Source organism: Macaca mulatta, chromosome 3 (assembly GCF_049350105.2).
Source record: "Macaca mulatta isolate MMU2019108-1 chromosome 3, T2T-MMU8v2.0, whole genome shotgun sequence".
Classification (NCBI taxonomy): domain Eukaryota; kingdom Metazoa; phylum Chordata; class Mammalia; order Primates; family Cercopithecidae; genus Macaca; species Macaca mulatta.
The window spans coordinates 2,923,355-2,944,847 of NC_133408.1; the positions used below are offsets into that span (position 1 = coordinate 2,923,355).

The 21,493-nt window shown below is 48.8% G+C and overlaps 3 protein-coding genes across 19 annotated transcripts in view; 2 read left to right on the forward strand and 1 right to left on the reverse strand.

Annotated features, from left to right (window-relative positions):
* Positions 1 to 21,493, forward strand: part of TSPEAR (thrombospondin type laminin G domain and EAR repeats) — a 228,583-nt gene that overhangs the window by 104,731 nt on the left and 102,359 nt on the right. The window lies entirely within an intron of this gene.
* Positions 7,121 to 8,514, reverse strand: LOC711261 (uncharacterized). Of its 9 annotated transcripts, none has more exons than XM_077995616.1 (3): positions 8,201 to 8,514; positions 8,027 to 8,170; positions 7,121 to 7,558 (listed from the first exon to the last, which is right to left on the reverse strand). In XM_077995616.1, exons 1-3 carry the CDS (start codon positions 8,390 to 8,392, stop codon positions 7,121 to 7,123), a joined length of 774 nt encoding a protein of 257 aa, XP_077851742.1. In that variant the 5' UTR covers positions 8,393 to 8,514. The 9 variants fall into 9 exon arrangements, with proteins under 9 accessions (XP_077851742.1, XP_077851737.1, XP_077851738.1 ...); XM_077995611.1 differs by having other exon boundaries at positions 7,121 to 7,417; positions 7,532 to 7,711; positions 7,931 to 8,514; XM_077995612.1 differs by having other exon boundaries at positions 7,121 to 7,358; positions 7,479 to 7,711; positions 7,931 to 8,514.
* Positions 16,845 to 17,817, forward strand: LOC106996125 (uncharacterized). 2 transcript variants are annotated; one of them, XM_077995663.1, is made up of 2 exons: positions 16,845 to 17,306; positions 17,514 to 17,817. In XM_077995663.1, the coding sequence occupies exons 1-2, from the start codon at positions 16,927 to 16,929 to the stop codon at positions 17,815 to 17,817; spliced, it is 684 nt and encodes a 227-aa protein (XP_077851789.1). In that variant the 5' UTR covers positions 16,845 to 16,926. The 2 variants fall into 2 exon arrangements, with proteins under 2 accessions (XP_077851789.1, XP_077851788.1); XM_077995662.1 differs by having other exon boundaries at positions 16,845 to 17,292; positions 17,389 to 17,817.

Genomic DNA, 21,493 nt, shown 5'->3' on the forward strand with positions numbered 1-21,493 from the left:
AGATTTGGATTATTTGCAGATTTTGGCTGCTATTAATAGTGCTGCTAGAAAAATTCTTGTAAACTTTTTCATTGATACTTTTACTAATTTCTCTTCATTGTGCTCCCAAAAGTGGAATTGCTCAGTCATAGATAGGCATGTGTTGGTTTAGCATATACCAACAACTTTCTAAAGAAATTTACATCCCCACTAGTTGATTTTATAATTCCATTTATTCTGTATCTTTACAAAATGAGGTTTATCAGTCTTTTAAAATTGGTTTATTTTGGAAAGTGTGTAGGAATATTGCACTGTTGCACTAATGTGCATATCCCTGATGAGTAAAGCTGCTCATTGAACCTTGGATATCTTTTCTTGTGAAGTACCTGTTCAAGGCATTTGCTTGCTTTTTAAAATATGGCTACTTGTGTTTCTTATTGATTTGCAGAAATTTATTACGTATTCTGAATATGAGTGATTGTATATTTGCGATGTGTCAGTGAATGTTCAATAACTGGCTTTTGTTTTTGTAACAAAAATCAACACAGAAGTCCTGATTGACTGCATTTGCCAACGTCCACATGTGAATACTCCCAGCCCAGCTAAATCCAGGCTGCCAAGACAACGTCACTTAATACAGAGATGGGAAGAGAGGGGTGCACATTAGCTCTCATGAGCCAGGGCATGCTGACTGTAGTGCACCGCTGGATATGGGAATTGCAGATAACTCATCCAAGTCTGGGGTTTAAAAATAAAGTTTTTAAAAAGTCAGTTTTATTGAAGTATGATTCCATACTGTAAAATGTACCTATTTAAAGTTATCATTTGATAAGGTTTGAGAAAATATACACTCATGTAACCACTACCTGGATTTTCTATCATCCCCAAGTTTCCAGGTGTACTTTTCATGATCAATCCCCACCCCTCCTGACTCTGCCCCAGCAAACAACTGATTTCCTCTGTATCTCAAATAGGTTTGTCTTTCCTGGAATTTCATATAAATCAAATTCTATAGTACAATTGACCCATATGTCGATGGACACATGGCTTGTGTGGCAAAAGCTTCTTTAAACATTTGTGAGCAAGTCTTTGTGATATGATTTCACTTTTCTTGGGTAAACACATAGGAGGTGGAGTGTGTGGGGCATGTGAAGGGGGTGTGTGTCATGTTTATGACACCACCAAACTGTTTTTCAGAGGGATTGTTCCATTTCATGTTCCCACCCCAGCAAATGTAGGAGAGTTCCATTTCCTGCACACATTTGCTGACACTCGGTATTGGTCGTCTATTTCAATTTGAGTCATGGTTATGGATGTGTTGTGGTATTAATAGTATCATTTGATGAAGAGACGCTCTTAATTGTGGTAAAATCCGATTTACTAATTTACTCTCTTATGTGTAGCATTTTTATCTCCTGTTCCCAAAATCTTTGCCTACCACAACATCGTGAAGACATTCCCCTATATGTGCTTCTAGAGCTTCATTATTTTTATTTCATTTATTGTTTATTTACTAATTTTTAAATTGACAAATAATAATTGTGTGTATTTACTGGGTATAATGTGATGTTTTGATCTATAATGTGATGTTTTGATCTATGCATGCATTGTAGAAAGATTAAATCAAGCCCTGTAATACCAGCACTTTGGGAGGCCAAGGCAGGTGGATGATGAGGTCAGGAGATCAAGACCATCCTGGCCAACATGGTGAAACCTTGTCTCTACTAAAAATACAAAAATTAGCTGGGTGTGGTGGCGCACACCTGTAGTCCCAGCTACTCAAGAGACTGAGGCACAAGAATCGCTTGAACCCGTAAGGCAGAGGCTTCAGTGAGCCAAGATCGTGTCACTGCACTCCAGCCTCGTGAGAGAGCAAGACTCTGTCTAAAAAAAAAAAAAAAAAAGAGATTAAATCGAGCTACTTAACATAACCATCATCTTACCAACTTACCATTTTTTCTGGTAAATTAAAAATGTATTCTTTTACCAATTTTGAATTATGCAACACATTATTTTTATGTGTCACCATGCAATGCAATAGGTCACTAAAGCTTTTTCCTCCAGTGTGATGGAATTGTTGTTTCCTTTTATCAACATTCCCTTCCCCCATTCCTCCCCTCTGGCAGCCCCCAGCCTCTGGTAACCACCTTTCTGCTCTCTGTTTCTAAGTTTGACAGTTTTAGATTCTAGACACAAATCATGCCGTTTGTCTTTCTGTGCCTGGCTTATTTCACTTAGCATAATGTCCTCCAGGTCCATTCAAGTTGTCACAAATGACAGGATTTTTCTCCTTTTCATGGCTGAATAGTATTCCGTTGTGTATATATGCCACATTTTCTTTATCCATTTGTCTATTGATGGACTTAGATTGATTCCATACCTAGGCTATTGTGAACATAGGAATGCAGACCTCTCCCCAACAGAATCATTTCAGTTATTTTAGATATAAACCCAGAAGTGGGATTTGTGGATCATAGGGAAGTTCTATTTTTAGTTTTCTGAGGAACCACTATACTGTTTCCTGTAGTGGTTGTACTAATTTAGATTCCCACCAACAGTGTACAAGACTTCTCTCTTTTCTATGTCCTCCCTAACACTTGTTCGCTTTCATCTTTTTGATAAGAACCATTCTGACAAGTGTGAGGTGATGTTTCATTGCATCTTCAATGTGCGTTTTCCTGATGACCAGTGATGTTGAGCATTGTTAAATATACCTGCTGTCCATTTAAATGGCTTCTTTTGAGAAATGTCTGTTTAGGTCTTTTGCTCATTTTTATTTATTTATGTAGTTACAGTTTTTTGAGCCAGGGTCTTGCTCTGTTGCCAGGCTGTTTTGTCCATTTTTAAATTGGGTTATTTATTTTCTTGCTACTGGGTTGAGTTCCTTATTGTGAGCAGTAGCCCCTTGTCAAATATATGGTTTGCAGATTTTTTCTCCCAGTCCATGGATTGTTTCTTCACCCTGTTGATTGTCTCCTTGGCTGTACAGCTTTTCGTTTGATGCAATCCCATTTGTCTATGTTTTCTTTCGTTGGGTGTGCTTTTGGGGTCCTATTCAAGGAATAATTGCCTGGACCAATGTAATGGAGATTTTCCACTATGCTTTCTTCTAGCAGTCTCACATTTCAGGTCTTATGCTGAGGTCTTCAGTGCATTTTGAGTTGATTTTTGCATATGACGTAAGATGAGGGTCCAATTTTAGTTTTCTGCACATGGATATTGAGTTTTCCCAACACCGTTTATTGAAGAGTCTGTCCTTTCCCCATCGTTTGTTCTTGGCACCTTTGCCAGAAATCAATTGACAGCAAACACTTGGGTTTGTTTCTGGGATTTCTGTCCCATTCCATTGGTTGATATGTCTGTTTTTATGCCAGTCCCATGGTGTTTGGATTACAATAGCTTTAAAGTATTTTGAAATTAGGGAGTGTGATGCCTCCAGCTTTGTTCTTTCTACTCAAAACTGTGTTGACTATTCAAAGTCTTCCTACTCAAGACTGTTGGCTATTCAGAGTCTTTTATGGTTTCATATGAATTTTAGGATTGTTCTTTTCTATGTATTTGTAAAAATGATATTGAAATTGTTAGAGATTGCATTGAATCTGTAGATAGCTTTAGGTAGTATGGACATTTTAACAATATTAATTCTTGTAATCCATGAATATGGGACATTGTTCCATTTATTTGTGTCTTCTCCAATTTCTTCTCCAATTTCTTTCATCAATGTTTTATAGTTTTCAGTGTACAGATCTTTCACTTCCTTGCTTAAATATCTTTCTAAACTCTTTTTAATGCTATTGTTTCTTTATCTCTTTTTTGGATCCTTGTTCATTGTTAGTATATAGAAATGCTATTAATTTTTGTATGTTGGTTTTGTAACTCGCAACTTTATTAAATTTGTTTATCAGTCCTAACAGTTTGAAGACTAACAGGTAGAGTCTTTACAAGAAAAGAAAACTACAGGCCAATGTCCTTGATGAATATAGATGCAAAAATTCTCAAAAAAAAAGACTAGCAAACTGAATTCAACAGCACATTAAAAAGATCATTCGCTATGATCAAGTGAGATTTATCCCAGGGATGCAAGGATGGTTCAACATACATAAATCAATAAATGTGATACATCACACTAACATTAGGAACAAAAACCACACGATCATCTCAATAGATGCAAAAGAAACATTTGAAAAACTTCAGCGTTCATTCATGATTAAAACTCTCAAGAAAATAGATATAGAAGAGATGCACCTCATCGTGATAAAGGCCATACTCAGTGGTGAAAAGCTGAAAGCTCTTTCTCTAAGATCAAAAACAAGGCAAGGATGCCCACTCTTGTCCTGGAAGTTCTAGCCAGAGCAATTAGGCAAGAAAAAGAAATAAAAGATACTAACATAGGAAAGAAAGAAGTGAGACTGTCTCTGCTGGTGATGTGATCTTATATAGAGATCTCATTATTTTATCTTTGACATTTAAGTCTAGGGTTCACCCCTAGTTAATTTTTGTGCATGGTGTCTCGATCGTCAGTGAGATTGGCTATCTTATCCTATGATTTTTGGCCATTGGACATCTTATCCTATAATTGAGTATTTCCATCTCTTTTAGTAATTTCTTTTAATGTTTTCTTTATAAATTCTGAATTTGAATCCTTTGTTACATACTGTTGGTGAAGGTAATCAGTGCTGGTTCAGAAACCAACAGAATTCAGCACGTCAATGGCTTAAGCCCACAAAGCCTTCCCCACTCCTCACATCGCCATCCAAGCATGCCGTGCCCCTACCTTGTGGACCCACTCTGGCACGGGAGCCTCCAAGATAGCCTGGCAAGGAAGAGAGGCAGCAGGGCTCCCAGAACCTGTGGCCAGGAAGTGGCAAACATCTCCTCATGCACGTTTAACCAATAGAAACTCATCGTGTGGCCCTAACTAACTGCAAATGGCTGGAACCTGCCAGCCCATGTGCCCAGGAGGGAGACAGTGAGCCCGCAGACTACCCAAGATGCCCCACAGGTGGCTTCTCTGGATGGGATTGGTGGGAACTTTGGTTGCGTGCTTGTGCTTTTGTGTGCATTTTACTGCATTCAAGATTGTCAACATTTTCTCTAATGATTTGTGCCTTTTGCATTTTTTATGAGATATTGGTTCTTTCACCAAGGATGGCAGTAGGCATTGTTGACAAGGGGCAAATAGTGAATGTCCAGGTGACAAAGGGCAGTTTCAGCCACCGTCAGCTTCTGTGGTGCAGCTGAGAATGGCCCCTTGGAGGAGGCCTCCTCTCTCCGCCCAGCCCCCTGGTGTGCCCTTCCTCTGCGCGAGCCTCTGAAGTTCCACCTTGGAAAGGAACTTGATGTTTCTCCCCCACAGCACACCTCCCTTGAAGTTCACACCCGGGGCGTGGGGGTGTGTTTGCACAGAAGCTCACATGCCTGGATGCTTGCTGGGGCCATGCCCTGGGGGAAGAGCCAAGTCTGGGATGCTCAGAGGAGGACGTGCTTCTCTGAGCAAGGCCCCTCCGTCTTGCTGTCTGTGGGATTCAGGTGCCTGTAGTTGGGGGGCTCACCACATGGTCCTCTTGGTGCCTCCTGGACAGCCAGAGGGAAGCCAGTGAGGCAAAGCCTGGCTGCCGACTTAGGGTGCAGCCCTCATGCCAGGTGGGGTATGTGGGGGCTTATTCTTTGCTGGTGCTCCAGCCCCACGCCAGAGTTTCAGGTCACAGCCTCTGTGGCCACCACAGGGGAGGGATGGCTTGTTGCAGGCGCAGGATGGCTCTGCTCCTCGTGAAACCCACGATGGCCTGGCCTCACCCAGCCTCCTCCTCTGTCTCCACCCCATCTGGAGCAGGAGTCAAAGGAAGCACCACCAGAAATGTGCCCAGCACTGTCCTAGGACAGCATTGTTGTCACTTGGGAAGGGCACCCTGGGGCCCCAAGGCCACTCAGGGTGGCGATTCTCCAGGAGGACACAGGCCACAGAGGTCGTGGTATTCACGGCTGTGAGTTCCCACAGGAGAGGACACTGAGAAAGATCAGCCAAGAGAAGGATGCCTGGGACCAAGTCCAGGGGCACCAAGCTCAGCTTTGGAGGCCTCTCCCGGGGCAGGGGTCACGCAGGACCGCCCTTACTCCCCTTGCAAGTAGCTGGGACTCTGCGTGTGTGACGTTGGGGACGCCCTGCCTGGTGGTGTACCCAGGGATTGGTCACATGAGCAGCTTCTGCCTGGGCTGCGCCAGAATTCCAGAGACTCCCAGCGGGGACGGGAGTGTCTGCCTAAACGACGTGGTACAAACAGCTCAGGCCCAGTGAGTGGGGCGGGGTAAGCCCCTCGGAAATCCCAGTTGCCATATTCTAGCCAAAGGCCAGACCAGCCAGCAGGCCTCAGGACGGCCGTCCCTGCCCACTGTGTGGACCTTTTCTGCACACACGGCCATGGGGTTTCCTTTCTGGAGCCAGGGGCTGGACACAACCCAGTTTCCGGGGAGCCCCCAGGGCAGCTCCACCCAGGGCAGGCGCTGCTGTTGGATCACTCACCTCTCCCATCCCTCAGGCCTGCCTACCCCTCGGACATCCCTGTGGTGAGGGTGGGGCGGGGCTGCCAGGACACCTGGGAAGGACAGGGACCTCGTGGCGTGGGAGCAGCCCAGGACCACCCATGGGTAGGGGGCATCAGGCAGGGGTCTTTGGTTGTGAACAACAAGAATGAATTCCAGTTGTACTTTTTAGGAAAGGAATTTATTAGAAGGGTCTGACCTGTTCCCATGGTCAGGGAAGACAGAGAAAGAGGCCCAGGCCCACAGCAGGGGAGGAGCAGAGCTTGCCACTGGGCCAGGGCAGTGACGAGAAACCCACACCGGATACGTGTCTACCCTCGTTTCTCCCCACACCAGGTCATGGGCTGGGAGGACCCACTGACTTTGCTGGGTCACTGCCCACCTGTTGCTGGGGAGGCAGGGCTGGGTAACTGGGGGAAAGTCAAGACTTGGAGAAACAGCTGAGCTGCTGCTAGGAGGAGAAGTGCACACTGGGTGGCCAGCTGGCCACTGACGCCCACTGCAGGGCTCAGGAGCGGGATGTGGAGAGCCGTCAAGGGTAAAGAACCCAGGGGTGCAGGGGCAGTGAGCACTCGGCTTTGGATGATCTTAAGGAGATCACTCAGCAGCTGGACTTCTGGGTTGAGGTGGAGCCGCAGCATGCCGGGCGGGAGCACACAGGGCGGCAAAGGAGGGACACACAGGAGGCCGGGCGGCAGCAGCTGGACTGGCAGGAGGAGGTGGGGGCACAGCAGGAGGAGACAGGCATGCAGCAGGCGGGCCTGCACACGGGGCGGCAGAGGAGGGACACGGAGGAGGAGGGTCTGCAGCAGGAGGTGGTGCAGCAAGCTGGCTGGCAGCTAGACTGCTGGCAGCATGAAGTGGAAGCCCCAGAGCAAACAGGCACGCAGCTCACAGGCTTGCAGCAGACAGGCACGCAGCAGCCTTGCTGGCTTTGGGAGGAGGTGCAGCAAGCCGGCTGGCAGCAAGACTGCTGGCAGCACAGAGAGGAAGCCCCAGAGCAGATAGGCACACAGCAGATGGGCTTGCAGCAGACAGGCTTGCAGCAGACGGGCACACAGCAGCCCTGCTGGTTTTGGGAGGAGGTGCAACAGGCTGGCTGGCAGCTAGACTGCTGGCAGCATGAAGAGGGGTCCTCAGAGCAGGTGGGCACACAGCACACAGGCTTGCAGCAGACAGGCACACAACAGGACTGCTGGCAGGGGCAGGAGGTGCAGCAATCTGACTGGCAGCTAGACTGCTGGCAGCATGAGGGTGTGCAGGAGCTGGTGCAGCCTGATTGGCAGGGGCTGGGCTCACAGGCCGCCTGGCAGGAGGGGTTGGGCACAGAGCTCACACAGCTAGACTGCTGACAGCACAAAGAGGAAATCCCAGAGCAGATGGGCTTGCAGCAGACGGGCACACAGCAGGCCTGCTGGCAGGGGGAGGAGGTGCAGCAAGTTGGCTGGCAGCTAGACTGCTGGCAGCATGAAGAAGAAGCCCCACTGTAGACGGGCACACAGCACACAGGCTTGCAGCAGACAGGCACGCAGCAGGACTGCTGGCACAGGGAGGAGGTGCAGCAAGCCGGCTGGCAGCTAGACTGCTGGCAGCACGAGGACGTGCAGGAGCTGGTGCAGCCTGATTGGCAGGGGCTGGGCTCACAGGCCACCTGGCAGCAGGGGCTGGACACACAGCTCACTGGGGTGCAGACCAGGGTCAGGCAGGGGGCCGGGGCACAGCAGCTGGGGGCACAGCAGGGGGGTTCACAGCAGCTCTCTGGGCAGTCGTCCACCTGCCAGGAGTCAGAGCAAGAGTCACAGGAACCAGGAAGGCAGACGCGGCTGCCGTAGCTCATGTTGCTGGAGCAGACGGACATGGTGGACGCGGCCATGCTGGGGGTTGAGCTGGAGGAGACGGGAGTGAGTGGTTGAGTGAGTGGGTGAGTGGGTGGGTGAGTGGGTAAGTGGGTGGGTGAGTGGGTGGGTGAGTGGGTGAGTGAGTGGGTGAGTGGGTGACTGAGTGTGTGTGTTAGGTGCTCAAGGATGTTGGCTTTTATATCTGTCCCTGGCCTGTTGTCCCAGCTGGAGTGTCAACAACTCCCACCCCTTCCTTGTTTGTGTTTGAAACCTAGAGAACTCTTATTAGTGTGAGTTTCATGTTTAGTCCTATGAGATACCGTTCAGTTTGTGAAGTCCAGAGTCTATATTTGGGTCTGTTGACACACCATCACCTCCTTTGGCTCCAGAGCATAATATTGAAGTAGACAGGGTAGAATGTCTGGAAATAGAGTGTCACGGGGGCCTATGCTGGCTGCAGGAGAGATCCATCCATCCTAATCCCAGTGTCTGTGGGCCGTCGCCAGGGGACTCTGCTTGTCTGGATGGCTGTGGCTTCTGGAATGCCAGGCTCGAGAAACCCCAGTCAGTGATGGCGTGAGGGTGGAACGTTCCTAGAAGTGACTCCCCACACTCTCTCTGTTGTATGAAGTCCCCCCTCAAGGGCTTTAGAGCAAGTGGCAAATGGGAAAGGGTGGACAGTGGTGTGAGCCATTTGCCGTCAGGTTCACAGTAGTTCCTAGGGGGCTGTGCACCCCCTCTTCCATATGGGCACTTAGGGAGGTCCCAGATCCCCGTATGGGGCCTCCCATCTCCATTTGCTTTTATCCCGAACACTGCGACCCTGTGAGTCTAACCCAGAACACCTAATGCATCTCCTCCGCGAAAAGCACAGCCACCCGCGACAGCACTGCTGTGTGAGAAGCAGAGAGCACTGCTTTCGCTTCCAGTGTATTTTCTTGATTGCTCACTAAGTCCTTGGTCACCCCAGCTAGACATCTGATCTAAGTCTCCATTTCTTCTGCAAATAATATCCAATTGGCCATCACGTCTTTTTGGTTCTTTCTGCTAAATGTTTCCGATTTTATCTGATACTTTTACTTCTCAAGCATTCATTTATTCACGATGCAGTGAGTCCTCCCCTGTGCTGGAGATTGCACCAGGTGCTGAGAATGTGAAGGTGAAGGGTCAGTAGCCCTGACGGTGCGCCCCACCAGGGAGGAAGGTGGGCTGCTTGGTGGCTGGTGATGTCAGTGATGACTGGGCAGAGCCCAGCATGCATGGGGCCCAGAGGAGTGGCCCCTTTCCAGGTGAGAGGGCTCCAGGGGCCCTTCTGGTGGGGTTTGATGCCCAGGCAAACCTCAGAGGCTCAGGGCGTTCTGTGTCTCTATCTGTGTTTCCCAGTCCAGGCCTCTTAACTCCTAGGGGATTTAAGAAAAGTACAAAAGGCCTCAGAGGGCTAGAAAGTCAGTTACGTGGTGGGATGAATTGTCTTTCTGTATATTTTGAACTATAAAAATAATATAAATTTGAGCATGGCCTGGTTCCTCCAGAGGTATAGGATCTGGTCCTATAGGATGGAAGTACATTGAGAGAGAGAGAGAGAGAGAGAGAGAGAGAGAGAGAGAGAGAGAATGGGGGCCTCTGTTTCCATCTGGGACAAAGTAGCTGTGTCAGACATATACTCCTACTGAGAACAACCTGAAAAGCTGAACAAAATGTTTTAAAAATGATTCCTTGAAAGCTCTCATAAAAGAGCTGTTGAAAAAACTAAAGGTAATAGAATGACATCTTTAAAGGGCTGAAAGAAAATCACTGCAAGCCTAGAATTCTAGACCAGGAAGAACATTGTTCAAAGGTGAAAGTGAAACAAAACATTTCTGGATAATAACTGAGCAAATTGAACATGAGCAGACCCACATTACAGTAACTGTGAACGGGAATTTTTCAGGCAGGATGACTGAAAGATAAAAATGCAGGAAAGAACCAGGAGGATCTGAAAGGGTAATATTATTATATTTATAATGTCTTGTGGGGTCTAAACTACAAGCAGAGAAGTAATGCATGATGACATTAACAATAAAAGGTGAGAAGGATAAATGGAGTGAAAGTTTTCTAAGGTTTCAGGATTGCTTTGGAAGTGGTAGAAATGCTGATGTATGAATGCTGACACTTGAATAATCTAAGAATGTGTGCTATAATCTCTAAAGTGACCACTGAAGAGATAGCAAAAACTATGTACAAACAATAATGTTAGAAGTAAGGCTCAGAGTCGTAAGGAAAAATGGGCACTTAGACAAAGGATTTCTCAGCAAAGCAAATTTACTTCTGTGCAGAAGGGTGTTTCCCATATGGCTGGTTGCCACGAGAGCACACAGAACAAAAGACACTAGAAGTTTTTATTCCTAACAAGACTCCTGCCCCGTGTCCTTTCCCCATTGGCTGCGGTTGGACTGCACAATTGAAACTAGACCCGACTGGCTAAACATTTAAACTTTCTTAGATAAGGTGGATGCGTAATGGGAGACATGGGAGAGGAGGAAGGGGTCATCTATGGCAAACTGGAGAGCCAGTCTTTTCCTAAACACGGAATGGAATGTGAGCTGGTGCTGATAACACCACTGATGCTGCGGCATGCCTGGGCATGTAGTGAAGTCAGAAAGTAGAAAAAGAGAAGAAAGAGAGGGGGCGGGGTACTAGGAATTAAAGAATGAAAGGTTGAGCACACTGTTTGAAGAGAAGCCTTGCCATATCTTATGAATAATGAATAGAACAGAAGAAGGAAAATAAATAATAAAAAAAACTTGATTAATCCAAAATAGACAGGAAGTGATTTTTAAAAGAATCATTAAAATTTGGGACAAATAGAAATTGTACAATCAGATAGGTATAAACTAAATATCAGTCAATAAGTTAAAGTATCAGATATTCCAATTAAAATATATTGTTGATCTGAATAAAAAATAGAAAACCTAACAACTACATGCTGCTTACCAGATACAGAACCTGAATACAAGAGTACAGAGACCAGGTGCCGTGGCTCCTGCCTGTAATCCCAGCACTGTGAGAGCCTAGGGCAGTCGGATCACCTGAGGTCAGGAGTTCGAGACTAGCCTGGCCAACATGGTATAAAGCCCCATCTCTACTAAAAATACAAAATTAGCTGGGCATGGTGGTGGGCACCAGTAATCTCAGCTACTTGGGAGGCTGAGGCAGGAGAATCGCTTGAACCCATGAGGTGGAAGTTTCAGTGAGCTGAGATCGCACTACTGCCCTCCAGCCTGGGTGACAAGAGTGATACTCCATAAAAAAAAAAAAAAGAGAGAGAAAAAAAGAAAAAGAGCACAGAAAGCTTGAAAGTAACAAAATGGAAGAAAATACACCATGCAAACACTAACTAAAATGCTGGCGTGACTTATGAATATCAGAAAAAGTAGATTTTAGAGCAATAGAGATGAAGAAAGAAATGTATAAAGCTAAAAGAGTCAACCTACCAGGAAGATGTAACAATTCTAAATTTGGATGTATCTAATTACATAGCTTAAAACATAAAATTAAAAAATTAAAATAAAAACTTTTTTAATTTTTTAACTGACAGCTAAAAGTAGAAATAGAGAAAAGGGAAAATCATAGTGGGGGATGTTAATACACCTGTCGATAATGGTAGGAAAGGAAAGAAAAATCATCTCAGAGTAGAAAGGGCTATTCTAAGTTTTGAGTAAAACACGGAAGCCATCTAAAAAACCGATAAAACTAATTACATAAGAATTTTTAAATTGCAGGAGAGAAAACATCATAAACCAAGTCAAAAGACAAACAACAATATGGGAAACACATTTCCTATTCATATATCAGAGAAAGGGCTAATTTACTTAATATCCAAAGAGCTCCCACAAGTTAAGATCAATAACAGCAACATAACAGAAAATGAGCAAAGGATACAGAGGGACAACTGAAAGAAATATACATGGTTCTTAAATGTGAAAACATGCTCGGCCCCATTTAAAATGAGATAAAACAAATTTCATGGCCATATATCATTTTTTATATTGGAAAAAATGGAAACCATTGATGTTCCTGCTACGGGTTGGTGAGGGTGTGGGCAGACCACCCAGATGACTCGCTGCTGCTGGGCTGAGGATGGTTCCACAGCTTTGGCTGGCAGTTTGCTGCTATGCATTAAAATTCAAAATCTCATGCCTTTGAGCCTGAATCACTAGGCTGACATCCTGTAGATACTCCTGGGTGGATACACGGTATGTGCAAAGGTATCACAGCTATGAGATTGTCCAGACAGTGGGAAACAGACTCTAGGGTGGCCCCACATCCCTCACCTCCTGGTGGTCATTGGCTGTGTGCCCCAAACCCCTTGAGTGTGGGTGGGCCTGTGACATGTGTATAGACACAAGGAGCACAGAGACGTGATGGGACGTGCATGATCCCATTATGCAAGGTCGTAATGCTCATCTTGGGAGGAATCTGTCTCCCTGGCTGGCTGTGAAGAAGCCAGCACATTGTGAGCTGCCCATTGAGGCCACATGGAAAGAGATGGTGGCAGTCTCCGGTTGACAGCTGGTGAGAAACTGAGGCACTTAGTCCAAGAAGCTGCAAGTAACTGAGTTCTGCTAACAATCACATGAGCTTGGAAGTGGATCCTTCTCCAATTGAACCTTCAGATGAGACACTCTGATACGGCCCTACAGAGACCCCAATTTAACTGTGCCTGGACTCCTGACCCACAGAAACTGAGATGATAAATGTGTGTTATTTGAACCCACTAAGCTTGTGGTACTTCATTACATGCAATGGAAAATGAACACACAGACCAACATGGAATTCTATGCAGCTGTAAACAAGAGAGAGATCATGATGTATGCATAGGAAGGGAGCTCCATGTTTACAAAAACATAGTAGGTAGAGTATGACATAATTTGTATTTTAAAAATTTATGTATACAGAGGCATTATATGTATGTATGTGTATGTACATATCTGTTGACAATATGCATAACAGAATGAGGTGATGTTTTGCTTTCCTGTCTCAGCTTGCATATGGTAAACAGGTGTCCTTGTTACGTTCTCCTCAGTGCCGCGCGTTCCTCCCTGATGCTGCGATCTTGTTGTTTAAAGTGTCCCAATACGGTGCTGCTGTGCTGCTCGGTGTCCGGAGCTCAGAAGGCTCCAGCACGTCTTACAGAGAAAACACATGTGTTCAACCAACTTCATTCAGGCTCTACGGGGCCGTTGGCTGTGAGTTCAGTGTTGATAAATCAACTATATAGATGCAATAAGGTGTCTTTAGACGGAAGCACTCATAAGACATGTCTATGCATTGATTGGTTGATGAGAATGTTGTGATCAGAGGCTCATGAGACCATAATCCTGTGCTTCTTCCTGTAGGAGCACTGGTTCAGTATTTGGTTATTCGCTGCTGGTGGAGACTTTATAGAACAGAACCTCTGGGAATAATGAGAAGGAGTTGTGTGTGTGTGTGTGTGTGTGTGTGTGTGCATACACGGAAGAGGCAGACAGACAGAGACAGAGAGAGACAGAGAGAGACAGAGAGAAAGAGAATAAATGGGTGAAAGTAGCGAGTGACTGCTTGTGTTCACTTAAAAAAATCACAATCTGGCCAGGTGCAATGGCTTAGGCCTGTAATCCTAGCATGTTTGGGAGGCCAAGGTAGGTGGATCACTTGAGGTCAGGAGTTTGAGACCAGCCTGGTTTCACCAACATGGTGAAACCCTGTCTCTACTAAAAATACAAAAATTAGCCAGGCATGGTGGCTTATGCCTGTAATCCCAGCTACTCAGGAGACTGAGGCAGGAGAATTGCTGGAACCGGGTGGTGGAGGCTGCAGTGAGCTGAGATTGTACCACTGCACTCCAGCCTGGGCAACAGATTGAGACTCCATCTCAAAAAAATCACAGATCTGTAAGTTTGGAAAAAAAGAGGAGACTTTGTTTCTTCTACAGGGGCACAGCCTGCAAGAAGGCCGTCCTGCAGGCTGGGAAGCACAGCTCTGGCCAAGACCAGGGCCAGGAGGAGGCACTTCAGAACGGGAGGAGCTGGGGCAGGAGCTCCACGCTGACCAGGTTGGCTAAATACACATGTGCAATAGGTTATGGAGGAATAGTGAATATTCATGAAGGAGGAAACGAACAAACATGCATGTAACATACAACCTGTTTTCACTCTGGGGTTGTGAGAAACACGGTCACCCGTCCAAATCCAAAGAATGGAAGTAGAGGCGTGAGGAACAGTGAAAGTGAGACTCTAATGACGGTCTTACAAGACCAGGTGTCTGATGGGCAGGCACACCCAGCACAGTTTCAACAAGCAATTTATCCCCTAGCGTGCAGGTCCCTCCCCCGTTCCTCGCAGCCTGAGTCCTGTGGGGTCGCAGTCTTCCCGGACGTCACCTAGGTTTCATTATCCCCTTATAAGGTTACAGCTTGTCCCCTTCCCCACTTTACGTTTTGATTTCTCAATGGCAAAAGTTTCTTTCCTTTTATGGGTTAACCGTCCCCCACTTTTGCTTCCTCCCCTCTGACTTCTGTGAGTCTTATCACTCTTCCCAGATGTCTGTACCGTGTGGCTTGTCACATCTGCAAGGGAGCTGCCTGGACTTGCCAGGGCCTGTTTTCTGAATATGGACCACTTAAAATGTACTTCTTGGCCGGGCGCGGTGGCTCACGCCTGTAATCCCAGTGCTTTAGGAGGCCGAGGCGGGTGGATCACAAGGTCAGGAGATCGAGACCATCCTGGCTAACACGGTGAAACCCCATCTCTACTAAAAATACAAGAAAATTAGCCGGGCGAGGTGGCGGGCGCCTGTAGTCCCAGCTACTCGGGAGGCTGAGGCAGGAGAATGGCGTAAACCCGGGAGGCGGAGCTTGCAGTGAGCCCAGATTGCGCCACTGCACTCCAGCCTGGGAGACAGAGCGAGACTCCGTATTAAAAAAAAAAAAAAAAAAAAAAGGACTTCCTGTAGGGTGGAATCTTAACACGTCAGTGTGTCTCAGTGAGGCTGTAAACCTCGGAGGTCTTCTCAGGACACAAGGCTCTCAAGAGGCAGCTTCTGTAAATCAGCTGGAGCCGGTCCACGGTCTGGGTCCCTTATCAGGAGGAGGCTCCTGAAGTCAGTCTCCCGCCCAATCAGAGCTGTGGTCACGGCTGTGGGACGTGGTCAGTTGGCGTCTGCAGGTGGATGGGCCGTGGTCGTTTGAATCTTGCTCATCCTCATGGCGGGGCCAGTGCGTGTTTAGCCGCTGGAGAAAAGGCAGCAGCCGTGGTGTGAGAGCAGAGTCCGTCCTCTCAGTGTAGGGTACTCAGCTCGACCCTTGCCTGGTGTGGCCTGAGGTCCTGTTTGTAATTTGATATCTTGTTGTCACAGAGTCTGTTCTGTGGGTCTTACCGTCTCTATTTTAACTTTAATACGGGGCAGTGTTGGTGTCTAAACCCTAAAGGGAGGGGGTGTAACGCGGCATGTCTGACCTCCCTCCCTGTCATGGCCAGGAACACAGTGTTTCAGGGGTCCCCATGACCAAGATGGGGTCCATTTAGTCAGTTGAGGGGCTTCGGCTTTATGTTTGGTTTACACTGGCAATAAGGTTGCAGTGAGATCAATGTCCCTTGGACCCATTTTGTGTCTTCCGTGCGGGTTCTTTGGACAGATGTCCCTTAATTTTAAGGTGGTGACACTAAGAGGCCTGGCACAGGGCTTGGAAGACAGGGCTGGGAAATGGGCCCCGCAGGAGGCTGGGTGGGGACTGACGGGCTGCCTCGGAGAAGCAGAGCACACAGAGGAGCCACCCTAGGCGGGGACGAGGGCTGCTGACCGCCACCGCTCAGCCTGGTTACACTGCAGGTTCAGAACCCAAAACCACAGCCCAGGAGGATGTCATGCTGTCTAAGCAGGGAGGGGCCGAGCCCACCGTCCTTGCCTGGAACACACAGGTCCTGCTGCCTCCGAAACACAAGGACAAGGTGGGCACGAAACAGGGCAGGAGGTGCAGAGGCTGTGGGGATGAGAAGTCGTCCAGAGCTCAGAGGCAAGAGGTCTGGGCACAGGTACAGCTGCCCCCGCATGGCCCCGGGCAGGTCAATGAAGGCTGCTGGGAACCAGGTTGTCCCTCAGAAGACGGCCACAGTCCTGCGTCCCATGATGGGGGAAGGACCACGCTGGATGAGGAGTTTCCACCACAAGAACACTTCCTAAGGCCAGCTGCCTGCAGAGGGAGTCTGTGTCCCGGGACTGCTGGGGCCAGGACTGGACAATGCCCCTGCCTGCAGCTTTCCCAGCTGCCAGAACCCAGCTTGGACCAGGCCCACCCCAGCTCCTGCCCCCAGGGATCCACGTGGGATGGGACACAGCCCAGATGTGACGGGAGATTTATGAGCTGGGCCACATCATAGGCAAACAAACACCCCTAATCCCGGCAGACTCCAGCTTTCAGCAACACGGAAGGGGAAGCTGTGGGCCCGGCAACAACAAGGCCAGGGGGAATAAAAGCCCGAGAACCCCAGCACCTCACAGGCTCACTCCCTCATCCGCTCACTCCCTCACCCTCCGCCAGTTCACCCCCAGCATGGCCGCGTCCACCACGTCCGTCTGCTCCAGCAACATGAGCTATGGCAGCCGCGTCTGCCTTCCTGGTCCCTGTGACTCTTGCTCTGACTCCTGGCAGGTGGACGACTGCCCAGAGAGCTGCTGTGAGCCCCCCTGCTGCACCCCCAGCTGCTGCACCCTGGCCCCCTGCCTGACCCTGGTCTGCACCCCAGTGAGCTGTGTGTCCAGCCCCTGCTGCCAGGCGGTCTGTGAGGCCAGCCCCTGCCAATCAGGCTGCACCAGCTCCTGCACACCCTCGTGCTGCCAGCAGTCTAGCTGCCAGCCAGCCTGCTGCACCTCCTCCCCCTGCCAGCAGTCCTGCTGTGTGCCCGTCTGCTGCAAGCCTGTGTGCTGTGTGCCCACCTGTTCTGAGGATTCCTCTTCATGCTGCCAGCAATCTAGCTGCCAGCCAGCCTGCTGCACCTCCTCCTCCTGCCAGCAGTCCTGCTGTGTGCCCGTCTGCTGCAAGCCTGTGTGCTGTGTGCCCACCTGTTCTGAGGATTCCTCTTCATGCTGCCAGCAATCTAGCTGCCAGCCAGCCTGCTGCACCTCCTCCCCCTGCCAGCAGGCCTGCTGTGTGCCTGTCTGCTGCAAGTCTGTCTGCTGCAAGCCCGTCTGCTCTGGGGCTTCCACATCATGCTGCCAGCAGTTTAGCTGCCAGCCAGCTTGCTGCACCACCTCCTGCTGCAGACCCTCCTCCTCTGTGTCCCTCCTCTGCCGCCCCGTGTGCAGGTCCACCTGCTGCGTGCCCGTCTCCTCCTGCCAGACCAGCTGCTGCTACCCGGCCTCCTGCGTGTCCCTCCTCTGCCGCCCCACGTGCTCCCGCCCGGCCTGCTACAGCCTCTGCTCTGGCCAGAAGTCCAGCTGCTGACGGCGCTGAATGTCATCCAGAGTCCCTTCCCACCTGGGGCTGACCTCCCAGCGGGCTCAGCCAGCTCCTCCCTCTCTGGCATTGACACCCTCAGAATATGGGGCAGGCTCTTTGTCTCAGGGACCAGGATGCTCCCCCAGTCCTTCCCAGATGCTGGCTGCACGAGGGACCCCAGCTGCTCCCCCAGACCCAAGTTCTGCAGAACTGACCCCAGCAGGCCTGGTTCCACCCTGGGCAGTGCCCCTCTGAGTTCTAATAAAGCCGCCTCTGTCTCACACCAACCTCTGTCCTGTCTGTGGACCCCCGGGGGGCACAGGGTGAGGTGGGAAGTGATGCCACCCCTGACTGCAGGGACAGTCCTGACCCCCAGCAGGCCTGGTTCCACCCTGGGCAGCGCCCCTCTGAGTCCTAGGAAAGCTGCCCCTGTCTCTGTCGACCTTCGATCCTGTCTGTGGACCCCGAGGGGCATGGGATGAGGCAGGAAGCAATGCGCCTGGTGCTGGCCTCTGTGAACCCTGAAGGCCAGGCTCCCTCTTAGCCCCGTGGGCCCCCAGCCCCAGCACGTGACACTCCAGCCCATCTTAGGGAAGCTGCCTCTGGAACCAAGGCCAGAGTTTTGGGACAAAGTGGACCCTGGCAGCAGCTCTGGGCCCCTGAGCCACATTCACCCTCCCCAGCTCCATGGCTGCCCCCCAGGACTGGGGTAGCCCACCCGGGGCCTGGCTCCACCCAGCAGCCTCACCGGTCCTGTTACCCCTGGGGAGACCAGCTATGGACCACAGTGCCCGTCCCTGCAGCCCTCGTCTCCTCCACAGTAAGACGTGGGACAGCCCCTCCCCCAGGACTTGAGCCCAGAAGCCTGGGGTTCTTCATGGGGTTCTTGAATACCCATTGCTCAGGCATTGCTGGCGAGAGCACAGATGGGCAGGGACCATGGCACCCACTAACCAAGCCTGCGGCCCCCCTGCCCCATGCAGCCTCGCCTAGAGATTCAGGGTCCTGGCTCCCTCCTGGTCCCGTGGTCCTGAACTCTGACCCCGAGGACCCTGTCCCCACACCCCCAGCCTCCCAGGTCTCTCCCAAATAGCCCTTAGCTCTGCCTGCCACCTTCTGCTCTGGCACTCAGACGTGGTACCGGATGCCGCGGTGGGCGAGTGTTACGAGCCGCCACACTCTTTCTGCCTGGTTGCTGTGCGCATTTAAGAGCCCAGGTCTGGCTACTGCCCCAGCAAATGACCCTTGCATGTCAATGCCAGAGGCCTCCAGCCCCAGCACCAGGACCTCCCGGAGTCCCACCCGACAGAGTTCACTGTGGTCAGCACAGCCACCTCCCTCACTCCCCTGGAGGCAGACCACCCAGGACAGACCACCCAGCAGCAGCCGTTCCCCGGGCCGGAGGCCAAACTGACACAGCCTCGTCCACCTCTTTAGAAGCAAAGCCAGGTCCCCATGAAGGGACAGATGAGGGCCTCCAGGGACAGAGATGTTTGCTTCCCGCCCTGGTTCTCCGGGTAGCTGGCGGGGGCGCAGCCTTCATCCTAGGGCTCCAGGGCCATCCTGGGAAGGGGCTCCCCACATATGCATGTCTGAGTCCCACCCGCCTCACTGTGCCCACTGATGGCCACAGGGTCAGAACAGAGAGCCGGGAGGAGGGCCCGGGGCTGGCTCTCTGACCTCCTCCATGTTTGTCATTGTCCCCACCTGCCCTCGTCCGAGGCTCTGACAGGACCCAGCCTGTCTGGCCATCCCCAGGGAGGACACCTCCTGGTGTCCAGGTCTCACCTCTGACCCCTGCTCTGGGTCCTCATTCAATGTGTCTTCTGCTTCATCAGAGCTTCAACCCCAAGTGAAAGCACCTTGGAAAACCGTCCTTCAAAATGGTCACTCACGAAGTGACCCTGTGATCCTGCCACTCCAGTTCTAGGCGTCTACCCCAGAGGAATGAAACAAATGTCCACACACAGATTTGTGCACCCATGTATACAGCACCACTGACAGCAGCCAAAGACTGGTGTACCCATGTACACAGCATGACTAACAGTAGCCAAGAAGTGGAAAGAGCCTAAATGTCCATCAGAGGACAAAGCAAAACACAGCCCATCCGCACAAGCAAACTGTGGCCCATTCCCTTGGGGAATATTATTCAGCCATGAAAAGGAATCCAATACTGACGCAGGCTACAACATGCATGAGCCTTGAAAGCATGATGCTCAGTGAGAGCCCACATGTGGTGACATTCTATTTGGGTTTTTTTATTTTATATTTTTATTTTATATTTTATTTAGGTTATTGGGGAACAGGTGGTGTTTGGTTACATGGATTAGTAATTTAGTGGTGATTTGTGAGATTGTGGTGCACCCATCATTTGAGCAGTATACACTGCACCCTATTTGTAGTTTTTTATCCCTCACCCCCTTCCCACCCTTTCCCCCTGAGTCCTCAAAGTCCATTGTGTCATTCTTATGCCTTTATATCCTCATAGCTTAGCTCCCACTTATGAGTGAAAACATATGATGTTTGGTTTTCCATTCCTGAGTTACTTCACTTAGAATAATAATTTCCAATCTCATCCAGATTTCTGTGAATGCCATTAATTCATTTATTTTTATTACTGAGTAGTATTCTATTATATATATATATATCTCCGTTTCTTTATCCACTCGTTGATTGATGGGAATTTGGGTTGGTTCCACATTTTTACAATTGCGAATTGTGCTGCTGTAAACATGTGTGTGTAAGTATCTTTTTTGTATAATGACTTCTTTTCCTCTGGGTAGATACCCAGTAGTGGATTTGCTGGATCAAATGGTATTTTAGTTCTTTAAGGAATCTCCATACTGTTTTCCACAGTGGTTGTACTTGTTTAAATTCCCACCAGGAGTGTAGAAGTGTTCCCTTGTCACCACATCCTTGCCACCATCTATTCTTCTTTGATTTTTTGATTATGGCCATTCTTGCAAGAGTAAGGTGGTATCCCATTGTGGTTTTGATTTGCATTTCCTTCATCATTAGTGATGTTGAGCTTTTTTCATATGTTTGTTGGCCATTTGTATATCTTCTTTTGAGAATTGTCCGTTCACTTCCTTAGCCCACTTTTTGATGGGATTGTTTGTTTTTTTCTTGCTAATTTGTTTGAGTTTGTTGTAGGTTCTGGATATTAGTCCTTTGTCAGATGTATAGATTGTGAAGATTTTCTCCCACTCTGTGGGTTGTCTGTTTGCTCTGATGACTCTTTCTTTAGCCATGCAAAAGTGCTTTAGTTTAATTAAGTCTCAGCTATTTATCTTTGTTTTTATTGCATTTGCATTTGGGTTCTTGGTCATGAAATCCTTGCCTAAGCCAATGTCTAGAAAGGGTGTTTCAATGTTATCTTCTAGAATTTTTATAGTTTCAGGTCTTGGATTTAAGTCCTTGATCCATCTTGAGTTGATTTTTGTATAAGGTGAGAGACGAGGATCCGGTTTCATTCTCCTACATGTGGCTTGCCAATTATCCCAGCACCGTTTATTGAATAGAGTGTCCTTTCCCCACTTTACGTTTTTGTTTGCTTTGTCAAAGATCAGTTGGCTGTAAGTATTTGGGTTTATTTCTGGGTTCTCTATTCTGTTCCATTGGTCTATGTGACTATTTTTATACCAATGCTGTTTTGGTGACTGTGGCTTTATAGTATAGTTTG